The sequence below is a fragment of the Atta cephalotes genome, assembly GCF_000143395.1.
Source record: "Atta cephalotes unplaced genomic scaffold scaffold00002, whole genome shotgun sequence".
Taxonomy (NCBI): Eukaryota; Metazoa; Arthropoda; class Insecta; order Hymenoptera; family Formicidae; genus Atta; species Atta cephalotes.
The window spans coordinates 8,337,737-8,348,863 of record NW_012130066.1 but is presented as its reverse complement, the minus strand read 5'-3'; the positions used below and the strand labels follow the sequence as shown (position 1 = coordinate 8,348,863).

Sequence of the window (11,127 nt, the reverse complement as noted above, 5' to 3'; positions counted from 1 at the left end):
ACGTAAGGTAGTAAAAAGTAAAATAACTATTACTACACTACTAACCAAACTAAATAAGTTAGGTAGGTACGTACTAATTATTATTTATTATTATATATATATATATATATATATATATATATATATATATATATATATAAAAGAAATATACATGTATAATGGTAATTGTATTATGTTACCATATAAAGAATCGTTATCTTCAGAAGAATGTAATTTTATGCGCAAAGACCAACGAGGTTTTTCTCGTTTCTGCTTATCTTGTTTGATTGGCTGTAGAGAAAGTAAATTTTCAGACTCTATGACATGAATATCATCCATTGTAGAAAGATCTAACTCTGATTTCAGACATTTCTTATCAAGATATTTCTCATTTGATTTCAGCTTCCTCATAGGTTCAATATCAGAGGTATCAGTCCTATGTACATCTGCTTTTACAGTAAAAGTAGACACACATTTTTCATCCTTATTTGTCAATTCCAAGGGTGATTTGCTATATGATAAAAAAATCAATAGTGAAATCTAACAATATAAATTATATTATATAAAATTATACAGATAAAAACATAAATTTAGATATTACCTAAAATAATCTAGCAAATTTCCAGATTGTTTGTTAGTTTTTATCGATAATTCAAAGCTACTATCTTTTTCATGTATGTTGCTTTTATTCTCGCCCTTCAAGAACCTTATACGATTTTCAATATTCTTTTCTATTTTCTCACCCTCTTCCATTTCAGTTATTTTTTTTCTTGAATATCCTTTTTTATCAGCCAAAGCTATAAGCTTCTCTTTGCACTTAGATCTGAATTCTTTTGAATCTGATTTCTCTTTATTTTCACTGTCTATGGGTTGCTGTGGTGGTGATTTATATTGTATTGGTTTACTACGACTCATCAGAACCTGAAAAGCATTTGATTCTTTCCGTTGAGAATCAATTTCATGAAATTCTACGTTAGACTCAGTTTCATCTTTAAAATTAATCTTGTCATTAAGAGAACCATTTAAATTCATAATAATCTGATTATTTAATTTTTGTTCTTGCGAGATATTCTTTGTTTCTTCAGATTGATTTTTGTTTATTTCCACAGTGGATTTTGAATGCTTAAAAATAAGAAAAATTCAACTACAGTGATTTATCAAAAAAGTGACATCAACTGTAATTCTTATTAAAATAAAAAATACCTTCTTAAGACGTTTTATGCTTGACTTGATTAAAGCATCTGGTTTTGGTGTTCCATCTTGAAAAGTTCTTTCATCATTGTTTATCTCACTATTGAATGGACTGGTTTTGTCAATTAGATTATTCTTGTTTTCGATGTCGTACATTCTGCTTGAAGAACCATTGCTGGATATCCGGATCCTCATATATTTATATTTATTTGTCGCAATATCTTCTTGTTCTTGATCCTCCTCTTTTACATTGCCTAGATCAGTATCAGTCTCCTTATCAATGTTTTTGTCATTGGCAAAATATTGCTTGATATCTTTCATACTTTGACATCAATATTTTTTTTTCTACTTTATTTGCGGTCTTTCGATCCGTTAAAAACGTAGTACATCTCTTTTCCCTTCTTCGATTTCCTCAAAATTTCTCGAAAAGCAATAGAAATATTTCAACGATAAAAAATTAATGGATGAAGAGAACAACCTGGAAATGGACATCAGTGACAAATCAAGTGTGTACCGTGTCGAAGATTTCTTCGTTAATAATAAACGACTAAAACTCGTAAAAATTATTTTCGCGTAATTTCGAATAAAATATTTATTTTGCTCGTCTTTGGGTCACAAAGCATAACACGATGACATCAATAGCATGACCGCACGACGATGATCACGGCTTCCCGCCTTTTTAACAGAGCTCTTTTTATCAATATTATAATATGTTCCAAAACTCATTATGAAATTCCATAGTTTACATTTATTCTGATAGAGGGCTATTTTTTGTCCATTGCATTCGAAAACTTAAACTCTGTGCAATGACAAAAATATTAGAAATAGGAATAAATATTAACATTTCAATTTATCAGAAATCGTATCTAGGTAACTGGTAGGTAACATGGTAGGTAGGTAATCTGATAGGTAGACATTTTAAGGTAATTATTTAGTTTATAAAAATCAATAAAATTAAGCTTATTTGACGCGTTTTTTTACATGAAACAAAAGAATCTAACAAAAAGTGTGTCTGTCCTGTGAGCTGAGATATTGAACATTAGAGGCTCTGCACAATAAAGAGAACAGAGAACAGGGAATAAGAATTTCAACCTAACAGAAATCATGTATTGTGGAATACACAGTTTCTGATAGGTTGAAATTCTTATTCTCTGTTCTCTGTTTCTTTTATTGTCCGAAGCCCCTTAAGTTGATGACTATTGAGGTTAGAAATCTGTCATACTGGGAGCGTTCAAGTTCAATCTATCACAATGACAGGTCAATTATTAATCAGCTCATTGTCACAATCTGATTGATCAGATCATTGTCACAATCTGTGACAATGGCTGCGTTCAGCAAACTCAACAGTTGAGTGAACGCTCGCTGTTATTGGTATATTCTTTTAGATTACCCAAACAGCATTTTAGATCTGAAAGAATACATCAATAGCGCAACGAGCGCTTACTCAATTGTTGAATCCGTTAAACGCAGCCATTCTGTCACACTAAGTGTATTTCTGCAAATAAACTCAAACATTGATTGGTTGACAGATATCCCCATTATTTTCAACTGCGCATCCTTGGGAATGGTTCACTTTATGGCGCTCACCAGCACGATGTTCGTTGCGTGCGATCACAGACTTCTATATATACTTCTATATATATTATCTTAGACTTCTATATATACTATAAGACTGAGTTTTTACTTGACGCTCATTTTCAGCATCAAATCAAGTCACGTAATCAAAATTGACAAATATCAAGCATAGCATCAAGTGAAAACCCAGTTCCAGACTATTAATTCTTTAGGACAAGCTTATGTGAAATGGACCCCGAAATTGTATGGTAATTCCGCGCATGCGTCACAAATATAGTATGCAATATGACTATGTTTTACATCAACTATTCACATGCTAAACGTATAAGGAGTACAATGAAAGGAACAGGGAACAGAGAACAAGTATTTCAATCTATTAGAAATCATGTATTAGAAATCATGTATTGTGGAATACACAGTTTCTGGTAGGTTGAAATTCTTATTCTCTGTTCTCTGTTTTCTATTTCTTTTACAATGCGGAATCCCTAACTTTATGAATGTGGTGTGATCTTATAATGAAAAATATTGTTTCTTTTGAAAAAAAAGAATTCAAGTAAAAAAATAAAGATATTTAAAAGACAATTGAATATTAATAAACGTATATAAAAGATGCAATTTTATTCAATTTCTTATATATTAAAATAATTTATAATAATCGGATTATGAAAATAAGTATTTGATGAGTTTAATACTTAAATAAGTTAATCTATCAAAATAATGTGCTGATGTCTGCGCATGTGCAGATATACATCATGCGGTCACGCGGAGCGGTTACACGCATGCGTATAATGCATGATCTACAATGGGCAGTAGTAATAGTGAATTAAGAAGCAGGCGTAGAAAACGACCAATCATAGTTGAATGTGAGAAAAACAATCAATTATGATTGGTCGATTTCCACGCCTACTCTTTAATCAACTATTGTTACTGCACATTGTAGACCATGCATAATGTTACATCAAAATTGGAGGCCATTTTTTCAAAGTTAGCAGTCTAATAATATAAAAGTCTGTACGCGATATCCAATGAGAATTACCTTTGTCACTAATTGTGTAAAACTATAACCTATCAAAAAAAATCAAATCAAATCAAGGTAAGGCGGATAAGAATATCATATGCTATAACACATAAAAAACTTATGGCAGTAATGCCTCTGGCACATCAGCGCGATGAGAATTAGAATGAAAACATCGATAAAGCTGTGTATTGGATATCGCGTGTCGCGCGCGACGAACATCGCGCTGTGCCGGAAGCATTAGGGAGCGTTTATATTGGCCAAAAATTGATTAATCACAGTCAGTTATTTGATAGTAAGAAAGGAATACTCGAAGGTGATTAATTATTACAGATTACGGTATACGGTATACAGTTATGGCCAATATAAATACTCCTTTAGTCCATCGTCCCATAAGCGGAAATTTATAGCGAAACGGAAGCGACATCAATCACAATCACAGAAAAGAAAGCAGAGTAATGACTGCAGAGTTGTAATTGGTGCTGTTTCATTTTATCAACCATTGAAATCGTGCATTTCATCATTTTGACGCAACATTTTTGAAATCAATTACAGTACTTTCGAAATCTAGTGACTTTAGTTTTAAAGTATTCGTAACGCATTCGTAACAACTGCATCCTAGATATGTAGGTATTCTAAGGATATGTAGGAAATCTAAAGATCATGACGCCGCACATAAAAAAAACTTGAGCGATAAGACGTAAGTAATAAGCGAATTGACCAATCACAGTAGAATCCGTAAGGCTATAACATAAGTAGTCCAATCCAACATGTTGATTTCTTTATGGCTTCTGCACACTGGACGTGGAAACGCTTGCCGCACGGTAAGATTTCCATTTGACGCTACGACGCTCATTTTCAGCGTCAAAACAGGTCACGTAATCAAAATTAATATCGTAAATTTTGCGTACATGCGTAAATTTTGATCACGTGACCTGTTTTGAAGCTAAAAATCAGCGTCATAGAGTCAAATCCTTTCATATTCTCTTCATTTTCTCTCATTGTCTCTGCGACTAAAAACTTCCAAAGGTTTGGACGTAACAATAATCTGTTCTTATTTTGAGACGATTTCAAATATAAGATCCGACTATAGCTGTGGTCAAAATCTCGCTACAAATGCTTTGAAACATTTGATGGACCAATTAAAAGAAAGAATTTTACAGACTGAACTAGTTAAAAAACGCTTCAAAGCATTTGCAGCATTGACCCTATGAATACTGATCAATATGAATCGAAATATTGATACGGCAATATATTGATTGGAAATGATTCGATATTCCCAGCAAACGAGAAGGGATTGAAATAAATTGAAATGGTTTCAGATTTTTAGAAATATTAATTTAAAATTAAAATGAATGCTTTTCAATTCTGAATGCATTTATAAAAATTGCATAGAACATATCTCTATGTCTTTCAATCTAAAAATAATATTAGCTTTTTCTGTGTGCAACACGTAACATACACAAAATAAAAAACACACAATACATAACACAAAACACATTGTGAATACTGTTCAATTCAAAATTTTAAATAGAAAATGTAGTTTTTCAATCCAATTGAATCCAATTAAATAAAAAAAAAGTATTTGCTATTTAAAATACGCATTTGGAAAAAAATTTCTATCTATTTTCGTTTGCTGGGATGCGCGAACAATGAATTACGATATTTTTAGCGGAATTTGTTCTTCTCTTTTTCTGACAGCCTCTAGTGAATTCATAGGCGAGGACAGACTAACATATAATATTATTAATATAAGTTTGTCTTACATCTAAGGTTAGTACAAAACAATTAATATTGTATATTATCAATATGCATATTACTGGATTCAATATTTTATTCTCAGAAACATATTATTGTCGATCAACCATTAAGTTAATTGATTATATTTAGATTGTACAAGTGACTGTATTTCACTGATATTAAAGTTATTGTTCTCTCAAATCAATTCTGCAACTACAATTATTTGTCTAGCTAAAAAACATTTAATGATATCAAATATTCTGACACACTGCGTAAGAGTACGAAGCTCCAAATTCTGATACACACAATACTAGTACTGTGCAATACTAGTGTGTGCAGCACCATATGTTCTATCACGCTCCTATTATATCTCCTACTCATTTCAACGGTGCACTAAAAATGGCAGCTTCCGGATGAAGTCTGTTCCACTCTCTCCCTTAATTTTCTCTGAATTGAACAATCTCTACCTCTATCTTAAAATTTATCTTTAATTATAAAAAATCAAAAATTTCATATGATATATTGCTTGTAAATTTCCAACTTTTCATTTAATATTTTTAGTGAGGGTAATAAAAAATCTTAACTTAGTAACTCACGGTATCCAAAATCTCCATATGCAAACTTTAACTTATAATGCTTTATCAAACTACTTTGATATTCGTTTCAATTGCTCGGAAGTGTATCTTAATTGATTAGTGAAAACATTTGTTAATTTTTCAATAATACTTATTTGTTGTTCCAATACTTTTATCCTACGCTTCAAAGCGTTAATTTTCATGTATACATTCTTTTCATTATTATTTTTGACTTTACACTTTGTTTATAGTTATTTGAATTTTTTACATTCTTTGAAGCAACAAGTTCGGTATTATCATTAGAAGTATCCTTTTCAAAGCTGAAGCATTTGCTTCTTTATCAATATATATTAACAACAGTTGTCACTGCTGAAATATTTCTTTCTTCTTGAAGATCATTTTCTTTACTACATTTATGAACAGTATCTATTTCAGTACAGACGTAGTAGTTTCAGTACAGAAATTATGTTTTGTTCCTTTACAGATACGTGTCTTTTATGAAATATATCAGTTGAATCAAATTTTTAACATTTACGTGTATTGAAGAATCATTTCTCATACAGTATGTTACGATACTAGTTTCCTCAGAGCAACATTTTATATACCATTATTTACAAATATTAATAATTTTTATTTCTTATTAAAAAGTATTAGTACTGTAAAATAAATAAAGCAACGATGAGTTTCCTCTCTTTTTTTTTAATAATTTATAATATTTTCATTAATCCTGTTTTAAAATAAAAATTTTATAATTAATTTTACCTGTTTTCTGTTTTCCTTGTTGATTTGGTAACTGGACAAACTCCAAAAAGTGTTGAGATTGCATTTGATTTTAATTTCTTAGTCCCATCTTATACTTTTTCAATGTATTAACTGCAAAATGATACTGAAAAAATAGATTTTAAAATATTAAAATCCTATAATTAAAAATCCTATAATATATATATTTTAAAATAAATATATTTTGAAATAATGTTTAAATGTCTGCTTTCTATACTGCTTACATTAATTATACTGATAGATTTAGATATTCTTTAATGCTAAAATATCTTTAAATTACACAAACAATTGTCATGAATTTTAGATCAATAAGAATAAATTTAATTAAATAAAACAAATGCTACATTTCGTCAAAGCATATCTTAGTATTTAAGCACTAAAATTCGAATATAGAAATTCTCTTATTTAATTAAATTAACATAATTAAATAAATTAAATCTCACATAATATTGAATATTTATTCGGAAACCAATTTTGTCGTCCAATATTGGTTATCTAGCTATTCTTCTGACTGGATCGATCAGAGAGAAAAATAACACATTTTTACTCCCTTCCTATTTGAATTTTGACAATTCTCTGCTATACATGTACAATTTGTTATCTAATCGCAAAATAAAAAATTGATAAGACGAAATAATCTTAAGATGTGTGAAAAAGTTAAAATCTCATATCAAGTTTTATGTTTTATTACACGTATAAGGTATTGTGATATATGTTTGTTTATAATTAAAATTGGTAATTATAAACAGTTTACATAATCATTTCAAAAATCAATAAAATTAGGCTTATTCAATGCGTTTTTGCATAAAATGAAAGAATCTGGCAGAAAAAAAAGTGTCGCTTTGTTACACGAACCGAGGTATAATGTGCTCTTTGTTTTCTGTTTCTTGCTTTTTACTTTTTGCTTTTTTCTTCTTTGTGATCGTTTTATCAACTCTTTCTATGCGTTTTATGTACGTATTATTTTTTAGGCGCGACGTGGCGCCTATTTCCTTAAGAAATTGTTGGTTAGTCTGGGACGACAAAGCTTGGATTTTTATAATACTATTGCGCAACTTCGTGCATTTATAGTGTTTTTTGCAATCTTGTCACTTTTCGGCCTGCATTAAGGTTATTATTCCGGGTTGATTGGCATTTATGAGTTTTCGCGGAACTTGTCTGATCCTTCTTTTCAAATCTGTCGTTATCAGAGGACTTCACTTGAGTCTCATAGATGCCAATCATAATCGCGACATGGAACCGATTCGTTTGAAAGAAAAGAATCGTGGCGTCTGTAGGACGTAACATTTCAGAAAGACCTATCTTCGATTTCGATACAATTGGGCTTATTCGATATGTTTTTGCACGAAAGATCTGGCAAAAAAAAGCGTCGCTCTGCCCTGTGAGCCGGAATATTGAGCGTTCAAGTTGAAGTGTTATTATGTAACGCATTAATGTTGAATATCTATGTATAGTCGTTACATAATTTAATCGCTATTATCAAGATTTTTTTAAGATTGAAAAATTGTAGATTTATTTTATAATTGATAATATCCAACGCATTATTTCTAAACAAATTTAATTCAATTAATATTTATAAAGAACATCACAATTCTATCTTGATTATTTAAGAACATGAACACTTAAATTCATTCTAAACAATTTATAGATTGAATCGAACATCAAGGAAATATACCAGGTGTATAAGCTTAAATCCGCTGTTTTTTAGTCAAAAAAACACATTTTTTTTCCTAGGAAGCAAAAACAAATTTATTCAAAGTACTTGCCCTCGCTAACTATACATTTTTCCCATCTTTCGGGCAATTTGTGTATACCACGCCAAAAAAATTCCTCATCTTTCGAGGCAAATCACTCAAGCCATTTTCGGACGTCTTCGTAAGAATCGAAGTGCCGCTCAGTGAGCGCGTGGCCTATCGACGAAAACAGGTGATTGTCAGAAGGTCTGGATTGCCAGGTCTGGTGAGTAAGCAGAATGGAGTAGCACTTCCCAGTTGAGTGTCTCCAAGTAGTTTTGGACCATTGTTGACGTGTGCGATGGTGCGTTGTAATGGAGGAAAATCAGCTTGTCATGTCTTTTCCGATAATGCGATCTTTTTTCACGCAGAGCACAGTGCAATTTGATCAGTTGTTAGTGGTAGCAGTGAGCATTAACAGTTTCACTAGGTTTTAACAGCTCGTAATAGATGACACCCTCTTGATCCTATCAAACGCACAGCATTGTCTTCCGAAGCGATTTGGTCTTGAGGAAGATGTTGATAGTTGGGCGGGATCAACCCAAGATTTCTTGCGTTTAGGATTCTGAAAATAGATCCATTTTTCATGGCCTGTCACAATCCGATGCAGGAACGACTTTCTTTTTTGTCTGGCAAGCAGAATTTGGCATGTGTTTTGGCGTCGCTCCATCTGCCTATCGTTCAGTACATGCGGCATCCATTTTCCGATTTTGAACCTTCCCCATGGCATGTAGCCGCATGGAAATGGCTACTTGAGAAACACCCAATTGCTCGGCAAGCATTTTTTTTGATTGGGTATCGTCCTCGTCCAAAAGAGCCTGCAATTGATAGTCCTCAACCTTCCTGGGCCAATTTTCATGCTTCTTGTCACTCAGGTCAAAATTGTCATCATTGAACCGGCGAAACCAATCTCTGCACGTTGTTTCCGATAAAGCATTGTCGCCATAGGCGACACTGCTCCACAAGCATTCGATGCGATTCGGCAGCCGATTTCTTCAAATTGAAATAGAAAAGCAAAGCTTCCCGCATAAGCTTTTTTTTAAGCAAAAAACTAGACATGATTACGAAAGAAAAAAATGTATGTTGTTGTATGAAATTGCTGATGATGTGCACTGGTTAATGTTGACAGATGTCAAACACATAAAAAAAGTGTGTTGTGTGCCCAGGGTAGCTTTGTACGCTCACTAATGCCACCTATGAACAAACAGCGGATTAAAGCTTATATACCTTATATACAATTAATGAAAATATCTTATTTATGGAATATATTCTACATAATGTTTCTTAATGACTAATCGCAGAAGATGAATTCATCGGAGGCGCTGCTACTCAAAAGGAGAAAGAACAAAATCTAATCCACCTCAAGAAAAGAGAAATTTCCAAGAATGTTGAACGATTTCCTCCAATATTTTCATTTTTATTTTCTTGCGCTCTTACCAATCTTTACTTAGTACTTTGCTCAAACTGAATTATTAATTAAACTCGAGCAATATTACTAACTAACAATTAATCTGTCTGTAAACAGTGGGTCATATAAACACTTATTGGGTCGGAGCGGTTACGCTGCCCTGAATAAAAAAAGAATAACATATCCGCTTGGAGCCTAACCGCCTGCTTAGAAGTTGCAGTAGTTTAGATAGTGTCCACTTAGAGTATTTCTAATCCATGAAGACAGTGGGGTGTGAGAACAGTCTTTTTAGAAGTCTTTTTACTTTTAGACTGCAACTTCTAGGCAGTTAGGCCCAAAGCGAGTAAGATATGTTATTTTTTGTCCGGGCCGGTGTAGCCGTTTGTAGCGACAGTCAATCTGAAACTTGAAATCAATGCTTCATATTGGCTGTCGCAACAATTGCGATTAGCTTGCAACTAATGTAGAACCGACTTTACTAATACAGTCCTCGGATTGACTTATGACATTTTAAGATTGTACTTCCCTCTCAACTCCATTCATATAATGTATTTTGTGGCTACGTTATGGTTACTGTACCCAATGTGCGCTGAGCGCCGGCGATGGCTAATAGCCAAAGACATTGACGGAAAATCACTAATTTCATAAAGAAAATGTTACTCATTGTTTCTGACTCACAACATAAGCGTTTAATATAAACTCTAATGAATATTTAGAACGTACAGAAAAGAGACGTGATTGCGTACATATATATCGATATCGCATTAGAATACGAGAAACTCAAAAATCTACAACATAAGCGTTTATTGATAAGCGGGCAATTACTTAACGACATGAGCAATAACCGATGTCAATCTCGCAATAAAGTGATTATTAATCTTATTGAGCGCTAATTAAAATCTATTGTTGAGGCTTACAAAAGGCACGCAGAACGCCATGACATCAGAGAGAGAGAGAGAGGGGGAGGGGGGGGGAGGGAGGGAGGAGGGGGAGGAGAGAGAGAGAGAGAGAGAGAGAGAGAGAGACGACGCGCGCCGACTACTACGTACGTCGTCGACCGACCGCCGACGTACCGTACCTCCCGTACCGTAAGTAAAGTAAACGTAAAGAAAGTAATAGTAGTACGTAAGT

General features: G+C 32.7%; 1 protein-coding gene across 1 annotated transcript in view; it reads right to left on the bottom strand.

Moving 5' to 3' along the window:
* The window catches only part of LOC105623633 (replication factor C subunit 1), a 4,441-nt gene extending 2,950 nt beyond the window's left edge, over positions 1 to 1,491 (bottom strand). The window contains exons 1-3 of the mRNA XM_012205021.1: positions 1,183 to 1,491; positions 581 to 1,101; positions 180 to 490 (exon numbers count right to left, since the gene is read on the bottom strand). Coding sequence (XP_012060411.1) covers positions 180 to 490; positions 581 to 1,101; positions 1,183 to 1,491 — 1,141 coding nt within the window. The remainder of the gene's footprint in view (positions 1 to 179; positions 491 to 580; positions 1,102 to 1,182) is intronic.
* Between the last annotated feature and the right edge of the window lie 9,636 nt (positions 1,492 to 11,127).